This window comes from Thamnophis sirtalis, unplaced genomic scaffold (genome assembly GCF_051295495.1).
Source record: "Thamnophis sirtalis isolate CommonGarterSnake01/CBP01778 unplaced genomic scaffold, rThaSir2_p1.2 scaffold_3, whole genome shotgun sequence".
Classification (NCBI taxonomy): Eukaryota; Metazoa; Chordata; class Lepidosauria; order Squamata; family Natricidae; genus Thamnophis; species Thamnophis sirtalis.
Genome location: NW_028261383.1, coordinates 114163363 through 114185569, shown reverse-complemented (window position 1 = coordinate 114185569; position 22207 = coordinate 114163363). Strand labels below are relative to the sequence as shown.

Genomic DNA, 22207 nt, shown 5'->3' with positions numbered 1-22207 from the left:
GGCCTCTGCACCCTCACTGCCTCTGGTGCTGGTCACAAACACCCCACCCCCAGGCTGATGACGATCTTCACTATGGTTTATTTTTTGAGTAGGCCTTAAAAATCAGGCTAAGGTTTATTTTCAGGGCAGGTCTTATTTTCGGGAAAATGTGGTACAATAAGTTCCAAGCACTTCACAAATGTGATCTCCATTTGTGATCTTCTCTCCATCTTCCCCAAGGGACACTACCAGAGAATGTCAGAAGCCGCTGCCACCTGCCAAAAGGATTTCCTTTGGTTTATATTGATACTGGTTGATTATGTGATGTAGCTGACTGTGTGTTTAGCTTCAGACAGTGCTAAAAATGTTTTTAAACTAAAATTGACTCCCCCTCAATTACAATAATTGTCAGGATGATTGGATGAATTTGCACAACTCACTAAATCCTTCCTTCACCCAGTTAAATGCAACAGTGGCTAGATTAATGTAATTTATATCATAAACCTTCATTATTAAACACACGTTTTGTTTACATGGCATGCTATATCTATAAACAAGAGAATTTCCTCTTGTCTTTCCAGACTGGTTGTAAATACCCCATGCTACAAGCACTGTGTACCAAAATCCTGCTTGAATATTGAGATGGATCTTTTTTAGCCAAGCTCTTTGAGAGTGAAAAGGCTGCCTGCTTGAGGGTTTCCGTGTTCCTCTAGCATACAACTTTTGTGCTTTGTCATTTTTAACAACACAGGAGATCACTTAACAACTACAAGTTGGAGTGCCGAGATTGCAGTTATTGAATGAAGCAGTCACACTGTTATTTGTTACAACCGTTTCACTCAATGACCAGAGATTTTGGTCTCAAATTATGGTTGCAAATTGAGGACTAGCTGCTTGCTTCTCAGTCATGAAATAATTTGCATCAACAACTCATAATAGATATGAAAAATGTTTTAAATTTTATTTTTTGAAAATATGTTGCTGCTTGAAGGAATTTTTATTGGCTATATTTATTTTCCCATAGGATTATTACAAAATTATTAAAACTCCTATGGACATGGGAACAATAAAGAAACGTTTGGAGAATAACTACTACTGGAATGCTCAAGAATGTATCCAGGACTTCAATACAATGTTTACAAATTGTTACATCTATAATAAGGTTAGTTTTCTCATAAATTGGACTTTCAAATGATATATCATCTATGTATTTCCAATTTGAGATTTCAGTTTTTTAGTTTGTACATATGTATTTATTAAATTTAAATTTTAAATACATTTATTAAATTAAAGGAGCTGAAGTTGGTGCATGCTGCTCCTCTTCCCCCCCCCATTTTCTCCAGCAGCAATCATGTGACCTATATTGGACTAATAGTGTGTGACTGGCTCATCATCACTTAAATAAATAAATAATTAAATTTTGTAGTGAGTTTTGTGGTTAAGAATGGACTTAAATCTGGGTATATTAGTTGTTCTTTTCCTTCTTTCCTTTCTTGGTGTATTTATTTCAGATGTGGACAGTTTTCTTTTTCCACCACCACCCCTCTCACTCACTCACTCAAAAGGCCATAATGTCTAAGGGATGACCTGTTGGACTGAAATGAGAAAAGTTGTGTTTTTCTGTCTAACAACCTTGAATGTACCTCCTCTGTTGAGAGCAGGTTACAGGAAGGAAACAGATTGTTCTTGCCTGATATTTGAAACAGACTCTTCCAGAGGAGGTCTGAAATTGATGACAGATGCATGAATGTAACAAAAGTTTCTTATGTAACCCTGGATAACAGGTTACACACTTCTTAGTTTACATAAATATAATTTATTTTAAAATTCAAACTTTAGACAAAACCTAAGAATTCCACACTTATCAATGCTACTTTGTTTAAGAGTTTCACTAGCCATGACTTCTGTTACTTTACAACTGTAGTTTATTATTGTAAGCATTTTTAAAACAATAGTTTTCCTTAATACAAATCTTAAATATTTTAAATAAACCTTTCAAGAGTATAATATTAATATGCTGTACTGATGAAAAATAGAAAATAATGCCTCCAAATTTTGATTTCACACTATTTCCCTGAAAGAGCCAATTACGAATGCATATTTTGCAGTCTGATAGTAGAATGAAAATGGTTTGAAACTTTTCGTGATTGCTGAATCATTATTTTGTTATATTTAAAATGCTATGTTCTTCAGCATTACATTAGGAAAGCTATCAGTCAGGGGCATCAGTTTTCCTTGTGAGTGGGGATGATCATCCAGAAGACCATAGTTTTCTCCTTGCAAAAATTAATACAAAGAAAGAGTGACATATAACCAAGAAACAAAGAATTTGTAGAGTTGTGAGTTTTAAAAAAAGGGTCAGATCCAAGTTTTTTCCATAAGTTTTTCATGAATCTGTCCTCCACAGTTTTTCATACTTAGAGATTATAATGGGAAAAGGTGCTTTGAAGTCTCCTAAATTTCTATCCAGAACACTGTTACATTTGATAACAACAACAAAAAACCTTAGTAAATTAATTGTGCGGGGTATCTGTCTCTCACTCGGTCACACACAAAATATATCTCTTTTAGTAATTGTAACCATGAAATAGAGTAAATGTATAAAGCTGTATGTTGAATAGTCCTCCTCTATGGTTGATAGCTAAAATGATTGCAGTTTTTTATCTGTTAATGACAAAAGAGGAACTAACATAGTACATATAAATGAAAAAATCAAAATATAATATACAGCTTAAGATGCAATGCATAAAAGAGCAACATAATAAAACTTTAGTCACTTAATGCAGAGGACATATGAATTAAGCAACAACTGCATCGCACTGTGAGTTCTAAGTTACTTACAAAGATCATATGCAGATTACATTGTAACTCTATATTTCATGGTATATTTCTACAATGTCATATAATAGCAAAAATATGGCTGGTTTGTCTTCAGATTGATGACTCCTAATATGTGTGATTATTTTTATATACATATGTTTGTTCAGCCAGGGGATGATATTGTTTTGATGGCAGAAGCTCTAGAAAAACTCTTCCTACAAAAAATCTCTGAAATGACCCAGGAAGAAACAGAAATCGTTGTAGTCCAAACAAAAGGGAGAGGACGTGGTAGAAAGGAAACAGGTATTGATATTTCATTTGCTGCATTCTGTAATTTCAGTTTTTGTACTTTGTTTGAACTAGCAAATATTATGTGTATGTATGTTTGTAATTGTACTTGAAAAATAATATTTCAGATAAAAGATAATTTTGTACATTGTACTCAGTTGTAATACAATTTGTTTGGTTTTGATTTAATGTGTAGCGTGAATCCAAGCATTGTGAGTATAAACTGTAGTTTACTGCTCTGCATATGTGAATCCAGCCAATTATATTTTATATTGTATAAGTCATGTTCAAGTAACCCATAGATTAGTGCAGCCTGAAAGCTGGCTCATTATTAAATCTAGGGAAACGGTATATATTTCCAGAAAGTAAAGCTTTACCCTGACAGTTTAGTTTGAAAGTTGGGAAATGGGCATAATTAACAAAAATAGAATGGAGAAAGGAAAAAAGAAAGAATACGTATTTTCAAATGGATGGTCTAATGGAATAACAGAGTTTATTAGTATGTAGTCATTGAGAAATGGTGTTGTAATTCAAATACAAATATGAGTTCTCAGACGAAAAAGTCTGAAATGAAAAAATAAAATAAAATGTCCTTTTGTATTTTTAGAGACTTGATATACATTGACTCTCTTACAGTGACATCAAAGCCAGGAGCATCAGCGGTACAGAATGCAACTCAAGCATCATCCCCACCACAGACGCAGGCTCCACCCCAAAATTCTCAGCCGGTGCAAACAACTCATTCCTTTCCCTCTCTAGCCCCTGACCTAATTGTTCAGACACCAGTAATGACAGTGGTGCCACCCCAGCCTCCTGCAGCACTGCCTCCTCCCCTCCCACCTTCAGCCTCAGCTCCTCAGCCCTCTCAGACACACACCCCGATTATCCCAACATCTGCACAACCCATGAAGGTGCGTACATTAGAACTCCTCTTCTATTAATTGTTCACCTAAGGGAAAAACTTGCCGTAAGTCATACAAAACAGTGCTCAGGTACTTTATAGCTTTCCTTAAGACTGCTTCATTAAATTCTTAGCTTTTATTCTTCTGTTTTTGAAAGTTAGGAAGCAGGAATATGTTATGACACTGCAATGGTCTATTTCTGCAGGGCTCCCAATAACTAGCACAGTTTGTATGCTGTCAAGAAATTCAATTTTTAAATGTTGCTCAAAGAAAATCTTAAATGAAAACGTTAACTCAGCAAGACATTTATTATTTTAGGGACTCTTAACACCAGGGGTTTATTAAGATTAATTATTATTGCAGAAACCCTTGGACAAGAGATCCTAGCTTATAAAATTATAAGATTCACTGTTATAACTTCTAGGTAGATAAGAAAAAGTGTTGAAATTAGGTATAGTTGCTGTTTCCCTGAAAATAAGACCTCCCTGGATAATAACCCAATCGGACTATTGAGCGCATGCGCTAAAATAAGCTCTCCCCCAAAATAAGCCCTCCCTGAGAATGTTGCAACACAGCAGCAGTCATGAGGTGACCACACTTGCCGCATCCTCCACCTCAAAGATAATAAGACCTCCCCGAAACTAAGGCCAAGCGCTTATTTTGGGGGGGGGGTAAAGGAAATGAGACCCTGTCTTATTTTCAGGGAGACATGGTAGATAAAACTGAATTATATGGATGAATAATGTGTTCCTTATTAGGATATGAACATTTAAATGTATAGGATGTAAGGATCACCAAATTTATTTGGCTGAAGTTAAAATACCCTTTATTCTTAAATCTGAAGTTTTTCTATATTACATTTTTGTTGAGAGAGTCATTGCAAACATCCAATTTTAACCTGCTTGAAATAAAGACATATAGCATTGATATAATAGATATGTAAAACATTTCAATTTTGGAATTCCACTCCTATTTACACATTTTAAATTATTTGTCTTCTGTGGAATATGGAAAATCTGTGGAAAATCTACTTTGAATAGTAGAACGATCATGAAATAATGTCTGAGAAAGGCTATAAAAAGAATTGACAGAAATACCGTATTTTTTGGAGTATAAGACACCTTTTTCCTTCAAAAAAAGAGGCTGAAAATCTGGGTGCGTCTTATACACTGAACACAGCATTTTTGGTCTGAAACCCCGCCCCTTCACCAAAATGGCCGTGGATACCCTTTAGGAGGCTTCCAGAGTGCTCCTGGGGGCTGGGGAGGGCAAAAATGAACGAAAAACAGACTGGTTTTTGTCCCCAGGAGCACTTTACAAGCCTCCTAAAGGCTATACATGCCCTTTTTTGACCAAAAAAATGGGCCCGCTTTCGTGAGGGCTGCAAAGTGCAAAAACTTTTTTTTTTAATTTGCCTCTTCAAAATCTTGATGCGTCTTATGCTCTGAAAAATACGGTAACTATTCCAAGTTCTTCCCTCAGCAAGATTTCCTATTGGTCTTTGCTTTCTTTACCAGGGGAAGGAATCCTTCTATTCATTGAGATGCATAATAATAATATTAATCATTATCATCATCATCCCTGAAATAATAATAACACAACCAACAATAATACAAAAGTAATAGCAGCAAAAAAAATTGCAAATATTCTGAATTTATTAAACTATTAAGTGAAGTCATGACTCAGATTTTTCATCAAATTCAGCTTCACTACAAATTCCATGCCAGATTTTCTGATTGTTTTCTGTTCCTTATATAGTGTTTTAGATACTTATACGTGATGTCTGGTTATTTTCATATATATGGAGTGTTTGCTTAGTTATGAGAATTCCATGGTACATTCATTTATTTTATTTATTTTAATAGGCTTATATGCCGCTACAATTGTCAACTGATTCCATGCGGCTTACATTCCCACCATGCATAAACAAGGTTAAGATAACAAAAGTAATCAACAATTAAAAATATAGATAATAACATATTCCTATGTCAAGGAATCATAACCTCATGTACACGTATACATTGTGGCAAATAAAGAACAGAAGGCTACATAGAATGTCTGTTTGCTTTGGTAGACAAAAAAGGGAGTGAAGAGGAAAGCAGACACTACAACTCCTACTACAATAGACCCAGTTCATGAATCATCATCATTGCCAGCTGAACCCAAGTCTGTCAAGACAGGTCCACGAAGGGAAAGCCGACCTGTGAAACCTCCAAAGAAGGATGTTCCGGATTCTCAGCAACATGTAATAGAAAAAAGTAACAGTAGCAAAGTGTCAGAGCAATTAAAGTATTGTGGTGGCATCATAAAGGAGATGTTTGCTAAGAAACATGCTGCATATGCGTGGCCCTTCTACAAACCTGTGGATGTGGACGCTCTTGGACTTCATGATTATCGTGAGATCATTAAGCATCCCATGGACCTGAGTACAATTAAAGTAAGTGTGGGTGTATTTTTTTTAACTCTCATGTGGTAATAAATACATATGTTAAAAATATGGTTGTCCCAAAGGTCCTTTTTTCAAGACAATTAGACTTTTTTGGTTTTTTCTTTGAAAATATTTCATTTCTCATCCAAGAAGCTTCTTTACTTCATTTGAGGAAGTTTCTTCAGTTCATTGAAGAAATGTTTTCAAAGAAAAAAAATACCAAAGTCCAGTTTCCTTTTGGAAATAAAACTTTGGATCTACTCTGTTACAGCACCAAATAGAGCAAGTCTACACAACATCCATGGATCTCTTACATTCTGAAAAGTAGCCTTCTCTGTGGCCCACCATAGATCTACTTCTGCCAAATGTTGCCACTGCCAGGAAGGAACACTTGTGGTCCTGAAGTTGTATGGTTGAGAGCCTCCAAACCTCATTGACACTGTCAGCTCCATCACTGTTGCCAAGCTGCTAGCTGCCAAACAGCTGATCTGTGTGCAGTTAGTCTTTATGGCAATTGTTTTTAATTATTAATATGGGCCTTTCCCCTCTGAATTGTGCAAGCCTGAAACAGAGTATCAATATCTGTGGCAATGCTTACTCTGTCTTTTCTGCGTCTTCCTTGCCTTATACAATAGGATGGCTTTAGTTGTACTTCTAATTTGATTTGATTTGATTTAATTTATAGAGGATAATATAAAACAGAAACCCTTTTAGGCAGATTTAAAACATTGACAGATGGTAGAAATCTAACATACAAGTTTGACAATATATTTGCAGAGTATTTTATTCTTTATTTTGCGGAAGTATTAACAGTCATTTCCTCGCAGGGATTCTCATTTATCTTTATAGCAGTGTTTCCCAAACCTGAGTAAATTATCCCAAATTGGGTAAATATAGTTTCTAGACATTATTTCTCATCAAAAACACTTTAGAATTATTTAGTAAATAATTAGTCATGTACCTAAAGTTTTGAGACAATAGTGGTAAATCAGGGATCAACTGTTAAGAAAGCAGTTGCACAAATTGTAACGTTCTGTGTTAGAATTATTGTTAAAGCAATATTTCTCGTTTCAAATATATATTTTATATTAGTTTATTGTTCACATTCTGTTCTTACAAAATAAAGCAATTTGAAAAGTGGAGCTAATTTCCATGGGTAGATACTTCTGTTTCTTTGTAATCTTATGGAATATACAAACTAAAACAGAAAACCAACAGGATTATCAACAAATGAGATACCCTGTCATTTTTAAAATATTATTTGGTTTGAAAATAATGTTATTTTTATATACATTCAGAAAACATGCAGAGTATTTCTATAGAGAATTGATAATCTTATCTCTGAAATGCCAAAATATTTTGCTCTATTTATAGGAAACAATACCCATGGTATTTTAAAATGATCTAAAATTTATTTATAATTAAAGTTCTTTGTTTAATCTTCAGTCGAAATTGGAGAACCGGGATTATAGAGATGCTCAGGAATTTTCAGCTGATGTCCGATTGATGTTTTCCAATTGTTACAAATATAACCCTCCAGATCATGAGGTAGTGGCCATGGCACGGAAACTACAGGTAACTTAAAATTTATTTAAAACCATGTCCCACTTTAAATGCATAAATGTATGATTTTTAATAAGTCATAGAGTAATTTTCAGAGTAACTTATAAATGTTTTATATTTGGGGGGGTTTCAATTCATTTGTTACTCAATCTTTAAAATATGTATCCCAAATATCGGGTAAATGCCTTTGTACCTTATTTTGATGTTTACTGATTCCCCTCCTCAAACACAAATGAAATGTAGAAGCAAAACACTCATATACTTTGGCCTAATTTTTTAATAGGAATAGTCATGAAAAAATTAAACTTGTGTCAGCATTAATAAGCCTGTTTAATATCCAAACAACACTTCTGAAATCCTTGAAATCCCACCTGCAATTATGTTATTATGTTGCTGATCATGCATCTTGCATTCCGCCATGGCCAAATGAATAGGATAACACCTTTCACCTATTCTTACATATAACGGGACCTCAAGATTAAGTTGATTTTGATCAGAAAGTGTCTAGGTTGATAAACTCCAGGAAAGGGGATATTCAGGATAAGAACAAATCAGAGTATTTTTATGAATTAATTCTGTTTGAAGATACCAATATTTTGGTGTGTACCACAAGAAGACTTCTTCAGAATAATGCTGGGATATGTTTTTACAAGCATAGCATTCATATGCCCACTGTATTTTGCCAGGATGTCTTTGAAATGCGGTTTGCTAAAATGCCAGATGAACCTGAAGAACCTGTGATTCCAGCTTCCTCTCCAGTAGTAGTGCAGCCACAACCCAAAGTGCCCCCACCATCATCCAGTGACAGCAGCAGTGATAGTTCTTCTGATAGTGACAGTTCATCAGATGATTCTGAAGAAGAACGAGCTCAGCGGCTAGCAGAGCTCCAGGAACAGGTAAAACGTTTGTGTATCCTGCTTTTGATTCTGACTGTATCCTCTTTTCTACAGTTACTTTCTTAATTCTAGTTTTTAGATGGGAATCAGGTTTTGCTTGGTTTCCTCCATACCCACTACACATGTACAGTTCTAGCCCAGTGGCCCCCAACCTTTTGGGCACCAGGGATGGTTCCATGGAGAGAGGTTTTCCATGGAGCTGGGGGAGGGACATAGTTTTTTGTGCTGTCGACATCCTGCAGAAGGGGCTTCACTTGTTTGTGCGGCCCAGTTTCTGACATGATGCGGACCAGTGCCGGTCCACGGACCAGGGGCTGGTGACCCCTGTTCTAGCCCACATCTTCCAGTTTTTAATATTTCACTACATACATGAATAACAAGAGGAGTTGGTTGGGCCTGTGCCTGAGTCTTTTTTTATCTATCCTATCTTGATTGGGTAAGGGGAGAAATTCCAAGACAGAAGCTCACCAGATAGTATTAGACTAGCAGAAGCTTCTTTATTGCCTGTGCTGGGGACATAGTAGCCACTAGGCTCTCCTTTCAACATTTAACAATGCTAAGGAAAACTTTCAGTATCATAACCCACTCAGAAAAAGATAAAGATGCCCTTAAGCCAAGCTGAAGTCACTAGTGATAATACGGATATGTATATTTCGTTTCTTGGCAGCAATACAATTTCTGCCTTTCAATCTATCATAGAAGCTTGACTCTGTTGCTTCCAGTCTTAGGAAAGGACAGCAAATTACTGCCGTTTGATAATTAAGCAGCATTATTGATAGCTGTTTGAATATATTCCTGCTCATCTGTGCTGTTTTGCACTTTTTCTTCTTTCTCTCATATGTCTGTATGTATGCACACGCACACACGGAGGTGTGCATTCTTGGAAAATGATTTGGAAAAAAGACCTTTGGTCTTATATGAACACAGCACCTGTTTCATTTAAAGCAGGCCATTTTTCAGGTTTTTGACTGGAAAAAACGGCACTGCTTTAAAAGTATGGACATATTGAAATTTGTGTAACACTTGAAGGTGGGGAAATTTTGTAGGCTTGCATAGAAACTGGAAACACTTTTGCTGCTTGGTGTGGGTCCAAATCAACTGCAGATCATTTTGAAGCATGCACAGCACTAAGGAACATATAGTTCAGGTGTTGCACACCAAAGTGAGTGTGGGGTCATCACATCATAGGACAGGGGGTAAAACAATATTTTTTTTAAAAAACAAAATTGTATTGATCTGTGTGTCTGCTCCTTAGCTTAAAGCAGTGCATGAACAGTTGGCTGCCCTGTCACAGCCACAACAGAATAAACCAAAGAAAAAAGAGAAAGACAAGAAAGAAAAGAAAAAAGAGAAGCACAAAAAGAAAGAAGAAGTAGAAGAAAATAAAAAAAATAAAGCCAAGGACCCACCAACTAAGAAGGTTAAGAAGAATAATGGCAATAGCAATAGCTCAAGGTCAGTTCCGTCTTTATATCCATGTATATGCTAATCTGTAGGGTGGTGGTTTTTTTTTTACAGTTTTATGTGTAGTATGAGGCCTTTTTTGTGTAGAAATATAGAACTTCTATATTTTATCTATCTAAATTCCTGGTAGAAGTTACATAATTTTAAACAAAGTGTGCAAAAATTTTCAGGCTTAAAACACTTACAAACCAGTTATTCTGACCTTAGCAAATGTTTCCAATTTGGATCACTCCTGGAATATTGGTATCTTTGGTCAAATCAGAACTGCTATTAAAACCTAGATTTTTGAATGCAGGACATTACAAGTTTGAACATTTTGCATACAACTGTTTCTAACCATATAATAAGGGTAATTATTATATGGTTAGAAACAGTGTAATTTAAATCAGGATGTTGCCATGCATTTGACCTTTAAGATTCCAAAATTATATACTGTATGCTTTCTTGGTTTTCAGCTAACTGAGGTGTAAGTACAGTTTTGGTTTTAGCAGATGTGTTCTATAATATTAAAGGTCTAATTCTACAGTAGTGTTCTCTCTGGAATTGAATATTCTTTGCTTATAGTATTGAAATTTCCAAAACTGATAAACTATTTTAATTTCTTAAGACTTAGAATATATTTTTAAAATAACCAGTCTTTCTTTGTGAATGATGGGACTTCCTTTAAAGCTATCTGGATAGTGCCCATTGCCTCACTTCAGGTAGAAGTTCTGTTTCCACTTTTTGAGAGATAGTTAAGGTTTCTATCCCTAAGTCAATTCAATGTAGTACAATAGTGAATAGCATCTGAAAGAGGCACATACAGGACAACATTTTAAAGAAACCATTTCAGCAACTCCATTTTTGCAATTTATTTGTAATATAATTGGGTAATTTATTTGTTATATAAATTGATTCTGGCTGTACTCCGTTCTTCTGTTCTCAGAGAGTCCAATTTCAAGCAGTCCTTTAATTATTCTAGAACACTTCCCCCCCGCCCCCCCAAAAAAATTCCTGTAGGCCTCAGAACCTGTTAGGTTAAAAAAAACTGGGACCACCCCAATCAAGAAGCAAAATTACAGTCATAGGAGGCTTTTCTCACTACATTGTTGTTGTCTTACAATTTGCAGTCCATTCTTCAAAACATTCTCAGAATAAAGATTGTCTATTGCCTTGATGGCGATCCTATGGCACGCGTGTCACATGTGCCACGTGGAGCCATTTGTTAGGGCACACGAGGTGTTGTCCTGTCAGCTCCAGCATGCATGCGCGCGCTGCCCATCTGATTTTGGCCATCTTTTAAGGCTGTACAGGCAAAATCGGCCCTACGGGCAAGCCAGAAATTCAGGAACAGACTTCCGATTTGTCCTTAGGGACGTTTTGGCAAAAAACAGCCCTACAGATAAACTGAAAGTCACAGTTCCCAAACTTCCAGGTTGCCCATAGGGCTGTTTTTCGCCCTCCAGAGACTTCAGGAAAGTTCCTGAAGCCTCCAGTGGGGTGGAAGAGGCTGTTTTCGCCCTCCCCCGGCTCCTAGAAAGCCTCTGGAGCCTTGGGAGGGCGAAAAAACTGCACCGAAAGCAGGGGGGGAGTGCTGGTCAAGCGTGCATGTGCGCTGGGTCGAGCACACATACGTGGTGGGTCACACCCACAGCATTATGAGTGTGGGCATGCCCATGCAAGACGCCCCTCTGCACTCTCCCCCTTTTGGCACGGGATCCAAAAAAGGTTAGCCATCACTGGTCTATTGCATACCTTTGGGAATTACAATCTCAGTGTTAGTTTTACCTCAGCAACACCACTTTCTAAAAGTTGTAGTCTGGAAGGTTTATCCATGAATGTTTCATTCATTTTAAAGAGGTTCAAGGGACAAACCCTATTGGATGGGGTTACCCTGTTAGGGGATTCTCTATAAATAGGGAATATTCTTCTGCCTGTTTAAGAAATAGAAATATATGCAGGAAAATTATTGTGGTTATTCCTTTCTATCCAGCCATCCACATCCTAATTCAGTGCTTAGAACATCACAACACAAAAAGCAGGTTTTACATTGGCTTTACAAACAAATTTAAAGTATAATAATGTATACAAAATACAGGGTATTGCATAAGAAACAGGAATTCTGTTTTAATTCAGGTAGCTCTATTCACTTTTTGTGCTTCTAGAAAATGGAAGTCATATTAAAGATTTTACATTTAAAGGTGCTGTAGCATCTCACCAAAGCTGTGTAGATGAAACCAGTATTTTTAAATTGTATGTCTGTTAAATAGGTAGAGTTGCCAGAGGGTTTTAGAAGGAAATTGTAGGAGATGACCAGACTGAGCTAAAGGGCAGGGTCAAATTTAATAACAGAATAACAGAGTTGGAAGGGACCTTAGAGGTTTTCTAGTCCAACCCTCTGCTGAAGCAGGAGACTTGGCCTATACCATCTCAGATATTTGTCCCAGCTCTTCTTATGAACATCCAGTGTTGGAGAACCCAGAATGTCTGAAGACAAGTTGTTCCACTGATTAATTGTTATCACTGTCAGGAAATTCCATCAGTTTGGAGTCACTATGTTTCCACAAGAGACCCAAAGTTCATTGTGTCCCCACTGCTTGAATTCAGTTGGCTTTTATGTAACGCCAATTTGCCTTGATTAGTCATTTGACCCTGCCCTTGGGCTCAGCCTAGTCATTTATACAGGAATTTCAAAAAAGAACCTTCTGAATCTGCAGTTTGAAATATAAAAGCGAGCACAATCCTTACAACTTCAGTTCAGCTACTTCAAAGTCTTTTCTGATCCTCTTAAGTATATCTGTATCAATGCTCAGAAGATATTTAAATATGGATTGCCTTCTATATGATTTGCATTGCTGTTATAATTGCTTATGAAGGGCTACCTAATAATTTTTGAAAATTAAACTTTGGATTTTTAAGCTATAGCTCATTGAAATAGACATTACCGTGGCTCTGCAAATGTTGAACATCATGCTAATAAAATTTAAATACATTCTAGAATAACATCTTTGTATGAAACTAGGGAATCATTTTGTTCCATATAATAATGTATTATAATTGTTCTTTAAAGTAATAAGAAGGAGCCTGTGACTGTGAAGAATACCAAGCCGCCTCCAGTTTATGAGTCTGAGGAGGAGGAGAAATGTAAGCCAATGTCTTATGAAGAAAAAAGACAATTGAGCCTGGACATTAACAAGCTCCCTGGTGAAAAATTAGGCCGGGTTGTCCATATCATCCAATCAAGAGAACCCTCACTCAAAAACTCCAATCCTGATGAGATTGAAATTGACTTTGAAACATTAAAGGCATCCACTTTGCGGGAGCTGGAGCGATATGTAACATCTTGTTTACGGAAAAAAAGGAAACCTCAAGGTATTTTTCAAGTTCAGAATAGTTGTTTCAAATACCAGCCGTATGTACTAAATCACTTTCTATGGTGCAGAGATAGAAAATATACTAATATTGGAGCATGCTAAACTTTATGCAAGAGTCAGTCATTTTGAAATTGTACTCTTTCCAACAATTAATACATTATTTTTATTCCAGAACAGTAAACAGTAGTTTTCAACATATAACAGGTTGTTGTTACAACGGCCTCAGAAAGGTCGCTTTATGATCTGTAAAGCACTTCTGGCTATTGTAAGTTGTGCACTCTCACATGATCACATGACTGAACTCTGGGTGCTTCGCAACCTGTTCACATTTATGACAGGTTGCCAAGTGCCCTGCAATCAGGTGATTATCATTTGCAATCTTCTCTCCTGTCTTCTCCAGAAAGTCAATGGGAAACCAGCAGGGAAGATTGCAAGTTACCATCACCTGCTGAGACAACTAGTCTCTTGGAGGATGACTGGAAAGTACTGCCTGCCAAATGGAGTTCACTCCCTCTGCTAGTTTGTGGAAACATTGCTCAGAATTTGAAGATCTGATCCCATTTCAGCAGCCTGGCAGAGGAGTTCCTTTCCACGCACGGTGATTTGCACAGCCCCTCTGCTGAGCTGCAGAAATGGTGCTCGGATCTTAAAGATCTGAGCATCCATTTCTGCAGCTTGGCAGAAGGGTCCTCTTCTGCACATGGAAGAGTGCTGGAAAACTAGCAAATGCCATTGTTCTAAAGACTAGAAATATTTTTCTAATCTTTCCCCGTAATACTTTGGAAGCCCCTTCTCCAAACTGTGTAGTTTGGAGGAGAAACCTTCCAGCAATGGCGAGAATGAAGCCAGAAAAGATCGAAGGTAAGTGGACATGGGTATGGTGAGGGGGGACAGTCCTGGGCGGGATGGGGAAAGGACTTCCCAGGCATACCAGGGCAGAGGGTCCTCACCCTAATTCTCCATTTAATGACTTGTGCGATCAGTTGATGACCAGAACTGGGTGAGCCAGATTTCAAAATAGTAAGAGCATGAAAATGCTACATTATTTGAGAATTTCAAACTCCTGTTCCCTTATTTTCTAAAGCAGGGGTAGGGGGAGATAAACAAGATAAAGTCCCACTGTATGAACAGATACTGAAACGTCTGATATTTAATAGGAATATTTCGCGGCACAAGAATAGATTCTGGATTATTGTCTGATCCAATGACAATGCTATTACCTTGTTGCAGCAGAGAAAGTGGATGTAATTGCTGGTTCCTCTAAAATGAAGGGATTCTCCTCTTCAGAGTCTGAGAGCACCAGTGAGTCCAGCTCCTCCGACAGTGAAGATTCAGAAACAGGTTAGATGCAGATTATTTAAAGACTCAGTCCCATACCTGTTTCCTGTATAAATAAATGTATTTTTAGTACTGGCTTGGTCTTTTAATTTTTAATTTTGGTATTTGTATTTAAAGTAATATGTATGTATATGTATGTGGAATCATCCAGTTTGGATCAAATAATATGTTGAACAAGTGCCATATAATTGATATAAACTACATTATACATTGTAATTAATTTAATTTGACAGAACCTTTTTATAATTTATGCCAATACAGTTTTATATGTAATGAATTAAATTCACAAGCTAAGAGAAACAATGATTTATTGCCTAAAATAACACTTTTTGTACAGAACGTCAAACTAGTTTTAAAGAAAAAACAAATAGATAAAAGCCTGCATGTGTGTCTGTGTAAGAAAAATAATGTAGAGAAAATAAGATTTTTGAGGAAAATAGGTGAAGCAGGGCAATTATATTTGTTTTGCCAGATAGAATCTTTATATTAACTTATATTAGCTATGAGAGGTTTTACCAGTTTCACATAATTCAATATACAAACATTGTAAAATAACGTTAGGATTATACTTGTATGTGTAATTTTTTTTAAATTGAAAGTTTGATATTTGTATAATTCAGAACATACATGGTTATTTAATCCTCTTAGAGGCAACAGTTTTTACAATTTAATGAACAAGTATTTACAATGCATAAAATTTTATACACAGTTAATTTTGTAGATGTTTGGCATTTACAGCATTTTTAAGTATTGGCCAATTCAAAGAATAGTTTTATCCATTAAGCTACTATTCCAAATGTGATTGTGCCTTCAAGTCCATTTTTGACTCCTGGTGACTATCTGCACAAGTCTCTGCAATTCTCTTGGCAATGTTCAGAAGTGTCCTGCCATTGCTTCTTTCCAATGCTAAGTAAGAGTGACTGGCCCCAAGGTTATTGAGTTAGCTTCATGCCTAAATGGGACTAGAACTCAAAAGACTCCCAGTTTCTACAATGGTGCCTTAAACATTATACCAAACTAGTTTTCTGAATAGACATATTTAATTGAGTCTGAATTTTTAAAATGGAAGGCTGTTCAAACAACCATTTTTCATCTTTACCTCTTTTTCATTGCCTGAACTTTCTCCAGAAGGTTGAGGAATTGGCTGCTTTTCAGCACAATATACACTATGTCAGAATAAAACAGCTGCATGAAAGGAAATAGATCTAAAATTAGTGGAATTAATAGCTGGAATTTTGCTGTACAGTATGCTCAATTTTTACTTAAAAAATAATCTGTATAATATATTGGGATTTCATGTAAGAAAACAAGCAGCTTTATTTCTTTTTATTTATATTGCTTGTAAAAAGACTTCTGTTGGTGTTGGTTCATAAAAGGGAAAAGGAAATAATACAAGTAGACTTTTAAAAATTATATTGGCTGAAGCGATAGGGAATTTACAAAGGCTTTTTTTGTTTTAAAATTAATTTCAGATATAGATACCCTGTTTCCCTGAAAATAAGCCCTTGCAACACATAAACAGCCATGAGGTCACCATGCTCGCCACCTCCTGCACCTCAAAAATAATAAGACTTCCCTGAAAATAAAGGAAAGCGCTTATTCCAGGGATCAAAAGAAAATAAGACCTTGTCTTATTTTCGGGGAAACACAGTATCATTTCATGTTTCCTTTCTTCAAGCTACCATATATTTCAAAAACAGGTTCTTTAGAATCACAATTCTGCAATGAAGCTTTCTGTGTAGAGGAGTATAACAATATTATATGCTGCTTTTATTTTTTATTAATAGTGCTGACTTTGATTATATTTCTGCACTAAACCGCTGTTTATAAATTTTGAAGTCATCTTGATTGAAACCCTGATACTAGACAAAAATTACCAGTTTTTGACCAGATCTGAGACACAAATCCTTACATAGTCTACATAGACTGGTGTAATGAAAAATCTCATTTTAATTTTGTCTTCCTTCTAAAACATCAGCAGCACAGAAGATAGCTCTGATGATGTGCCTTGCCTTTTCCTTTAGTATTCATTTTTATCATAGGATTTTGTTGTTGTTGTTGTTGTTTAGAAAAAGGGGAAAGGGAGGGCTTGCTCTTTACTTTATTATCAGACCTTAATATTCTTGTTAGCAATTGAGTTTATTCATTTATTTCATAAATGACTAGACTGTTGACTTACCTTGTTCATGGCATTCCTTAAGGGCATTTTTACAGTATCTCCTAATAGGTTTTTATTGTTTTTTATCAATGTAAAATGGTATTTTTTTACTTATTTTTAATTATTGGCTTGATATGCTTGTTTATTAGATGGTTTAGCATGGATTGTATTTTGATAAAGTGTCTTAAAGAGGTTTATTCTAGAAGTGGACTATAAAGAAGACAGTAGTATTTACCAGGCAGATAGCAGCTTAAATAAAATTTTATGCCACCTTATAGCTGATAATATATTGGTCTTTTGTCAGTATTGGTTTTTAATGAGATCTTTCTCTTGTTCTGTGTTTTAACTGGGCTTGTAGTTAAGGGTACTAATGATCATTCCACACATGGTCTAAGTATGTTTTCAATAGGTAAAACTATGGTTGGATAAAATTTCACTTTAAAATGCAAACGTGGCTTCATGGATTGAATATTAAAAAAGATATATTATTAAACTATGCCCAATGTCACATCTCTAGATAGTCGGGCATAAAGCAGAAAGAGAGTTTAATTGTTCATCCATTTCTGTTTTTTCACATAACATAGAAAGTGTATCTTGTATATATGAATGTACAGTATGTTTTGAGTCTAAATTGTCTCCAATTTGAAATGTGCCATTTCGGTTGCAAAATGGTTATTTCAATTCCTTTGGGAGTGTTTTAAGCTTGAAACAGTACACTATGTTGTTGTTTGATAATTAAAACTCTCCAAAAATAATTGAACCAGTTTGAATACAAGTTGTTTTGTATATTAGTGGTTAGAGGCGCTGAGCTTGTCAGCTGCAAAGCTGATAACTCAGATTAGAGACCCGAGCACTGTGCAACAGGATGAACTCCAGTCCTGCCCCAGTTTCTTCCCACAGAGTAGTTTAAAAGCATGCAAATGTGAGTAGATTAGTAGGTACCACTTAGGTGGGAAGGTAACAGTGTTATGTGCGCCTTTGGTGTGTAGACATGCTGGTAAAATACCACAAAAAATGTCGTTAGGCAATGCTGGCTCCCTTGGCATTGTGTTCTAGAGTGATACGACTGGCTGGGAAACCTTTACCTTTACCTTCACCCTTTTATTTTAAATTAGTAATATTCAGTTAATGAAGTTCAACAAATTAATTAATATGATAATGCAGTAACTTTGTATATTTTACCTGTATTGCATACCTGCTTGAATACAGTTAGTTCTTGATTTATGACCCTTCATTCAGGGACCATTCACAAATATGTCCGTGCTGAATGAAGGGGCTTAAGACTGGTCCCCAAACTTACAGCTGTGGCAATGCCCCTGCTGTCATGTCATCCAAATTCAGACATTTGGCAGCTTGCCCACAATTAAACGCCTGCAGGATTGCTTCAATTCCCTTCAGCCACTTATCTTTTCACCCCACCCCATCTATGTCCTTTTGGTTCTCTGCATTATGCAGCCTCTGCAGCCCTAGCTGACCTTCACCATCTTTCTTCCATAGCTGACCAAGCATGCCAGTCTGACCCTTTGCAAGGCAGCTGCTGAACACATGAGACTTTTTCCCCAGGTTGTGCACAATGGCTTCCTTGTGAGAATTGTGGAAAATGGCCTCACGCGGTCAGCAGCTGCTGGGGACCAGGCTTGGAACGCCTCATTAGCCGCTGGAGAAAGGTCAAGTGGGGGCAGCAGAGTGCAGGGTAGCAGGAGCCATGAAATGCAAGGTGGCCAGAACAACTGCAGCTGTGGCTTCTCAGTGTGGCCAGTAGTGGGCCCGGCTAGGGCTGGACTTGTACCCAGGCTTCTTGCAGCCCCAGAGCCATGGCACACCAGAAGCCCCTTTGTGCTTCGGATGAAGCTGAGCTTTTTGTGTGAAAGGTTTTGCACTATGTTGCTCAGAGCTTCTTGCAACCCAGAGTTGAGACCTAGCTCAGCAGCATGATGCTTAGGGGCTTCTTAGTATACCAGACCCGTGGTGCGCCAAGAAGCTTCTTTATACCACGTTGCTGGACAGGGCTGGTGTTAGGCTTTGCACTGTGGTTTAGGGGTTCTTTCAGGCCCAGAACTACAGGCCTGGCCCAGCAGCTTGGCAGAAAGAGGCTTCTTGAATTGCAACAGTAAGATCCCACAGATTGGGCCTCCTTCAGATGCCGTCAGCCAGACAGTGTTGGCTGGCGGGCCCCCGGAGGAGAGCCTTCTCAGTGGCTGCTCCAACTCTTTGGAATCAGCTACCCCCAGAGATCCGGACCATATTCACTCTCATGGCCTTCAGGAAAGCTGTTAAAACCTGGCTGTTCCGGCAGGCCATGGGCTGTTGAGGTCCAGCCCCGATTAGAATGACTGCACGTGGATTTGTGATTTTAAACTGTCTTTTTTTCTTATTTTTTTCTTCTTTTGTAAGCCGCCCGGAGTCCTTCGGGATTGGGCGGCATATAAATTTTAATAATTAATAAATAAATAAATAAATAAATAAATAAAACAGCTCTGGGGCAACAAGAAGCCCCTGTATACCATGGTGTTGAGACAGGTTGAGGCTTTCAATGGCAGCTGCAGTTTGATACAGCTCAGGGATTTCTTGAAAACCCAGAAACGCAATGCTCCAAGAAGCCCCTGAGCTATAGCATATTCTTTTTCTGGCCTCCCTGCATTTGTACACATGCATGTGTGTGCCCCAGCCTTCCTGAGCTTATGCCACACTGCAGCACCCCCTTGAAGGAAGCCTACACAGTCCTCATCCTCTGTATTGCTACCCCTGGACCACCTCCACTTCTCACTTAACAACCTGCACATCTGGAGTTAGGATAGCAAATTAGGAGTCAGGATTGCCGTCGCTAAGCAATGCAGACACATAACATTATGCTTTACAACTGCATTGCTTAGCAACCAAAATTCTGGTCCCAATAATCCTAAAGTCGGTGATCTCCTATAGAAGCTTTTTTTACCTTTGGTTTGCATGGAATATAGATTGCACCAGAAGCAGGTGACATAAATAAGTCTTTCACAGTTTTTTCAAACTACAATTAATAGTGACTTAGTAAGGAGGAGAATCAGTTGTGAACTTATATACAGTGTCAGGTGAATAAATGAGGCTGTGCTTTCCTGCATTATATTTATATTCTTGCATAATTCTCCCTTCAGGAAGTTCATGCCCCGGCCTTGACTATATCTAGTTCATATTTTTATTTGAATAAAACTAAGGCCTTTTTGAAAAACTATGATGTTTTTTCTCAAATTCTCTCTTACTCCTGAGATCTACATCATAACTTAGTGTATTGCATTCACTGAGGAACATTTTCGTTGAAATATGATTCAGCTGTGAAATTTTAAATAATGACTAGAAATCAGCTGGCTTGTTTCACAAGGCAAGGCAACCTGTTACAATGTGCACTTCAAAACGTTGTCTCTGCTTTAATATATGGCAAACAAACTGTATATTTAAAAAAAGTTTCTTAGCAACTCGCTTCTGTTGTATATTAAATGCATGGCATAATTTAGTGCTTGATCTGTTATTCTTTTATTTACTGTCTCTGTATCTTAATTTGTATTGTAACCTATTAATTACTTCTGACCTGGGGGGGGGGGAAAGATCAATCCTTTTTATCCTGATTAAGAATTATCCAGACTGAGGAGGCTTTTACAGAAATTTTATCTCTCTCTCCCTCCCCCACCTTGTGTATGTGTGCATATACTCAGAAACTTTATTGTTATATACAAAAGTTGCTTTTATTGTTATATGGGGAAACTTTTAAAATTTTCTTCCATTAAAAGCAGCTCAGTAATCAGAACATGAAAGAAACAGAAAAGTTACACTAGAAAATAACAATGCTAACAGGATGTGTCAGCTTATGGAAAATCATATAAAGATAGCCATGATTTGAAGCATTTAGTCAATTATCTACAAAATTTTGGTATAGCATTAAATGTGTTTCTAAATAGGTATTTTTTTAAAAAAAAACGAATGAGTTTTTATGCTACACAACTTTATAAAATGAATCTGTGATATATATCAAAACTTATGGAAATATGTGGCTGCCCTTTTTGTACACACCCAAATAAACATGTAAGAAGAATCTGAATATTAAGTTCCACATTTAATGATCGTTCGGAGCAGAATCATACAGTAATCTTGACAGTCAGTGAAAAGAATAATATATGAATTGTTACTATCCAAACTTTCACGGTTTTACTGGGTTACATATCTAATAATAATAAATTTTGATATTGGAGAGAGTAGTGGCTATATTCTTCCAGTTTCAAGAAAACACAGAACTTCCAAAGAAATTAGTCACTCAAAAACCCAGATATTGATTCTCTAAATCCATCATAAAAATATAGTTTACTTGGGAAGGTTATTTATAAACAAAAATATGTATTTGGGGATTTAAAATAAATGTCTTTATTAATATTGTTAATTTTTTTCTCCATTTGCATTTGTTTCTACCATTTGTTTTTTAATTTTTATTAAGGGATGGGATAAAAATTGACCTTTTTTGATTGGAATGTATAAATTGCATGTTTAAGTAAAGCTGTAATTCCTCTTTCCCTTGACTGTTCAAAATGCATTAATCATGAATTGAGTATCTGCTGTCATTGTACAGTTACTATATTTTTGTTTGAATAATAAAAATAAAGAATTTATTTTTTCTGGAAAAAATGTACCTACTTTTTCTATGATAACTAACATTGTAATAACACTTAATTTTGACATCTGAAAATGAATATTTATGTCCCCATTTTAAAATAAGACAGTAGTCTCTCTCTATCTTTAAACGTTCAACAGGAAATAAACAATTATTTAAACATTACATCATAAATATTCTATTGTGTGATTATCAAATAGGAATTCAAAATTTTATTTTCCTTGTTTGAAGTGTGCAGGAAAAACAAAACTTGGATCATCCTCCCTATTTATGTGTAGAGAGTACTTCTGCATAAACAGCTGAGGGAAGACTATTTTATGCCCCCTGGAAAGGCATTTCACAGAGATCTTCAGTCTTTGTAGGTATCTTATGAATAATAGTTAGG

At 36.5% G+C, this 22207-nt stretch overlaps 1 protein-coding gene across 10 annotated transcripts in view; it reads left to right on the top strand.

The window, feature by feature from the left end:
- Positions 1-22207, top strand: part of BRD4 (bromodomain containing 4) — a 92059-nt gene that overhangs the window by 52521 nt on the left and 17331 nt on the right. For all 10 annotated transcript variants that reach the window (XM_014055926.2, XM_014055924.2, XM_014055918.2 and 7 more), the window contains 9 exons: positions 1004-1141; positions 2967-3102; positions 3724-3998; positions 6064-6426; positions 7864-7992; positions 8667-8876; positions 10132-10331; positions 13390-13691; positions 14924-15034. In XM_014055926.2, the coding sequence (XP_013911401.2) occupies positions 1004-1141; positions 2967-3102; positions 3724-3998; positions 6064-6426; positions 7864-7992; positions 8667-8876; positions 10132-10331; positions 13390-13691; positions 14924-15034 (1864 nt within the window). The remainder of the gene's footprint in view (positions 1-1003; positions 1142-2966; positions 3103-3723; positions 3999-6063; positions 6427-7863; positions 7993-8666; positions 8877-10131; positions 10332-13389; positions 13692-14923; positions 15035-22207) is intronic.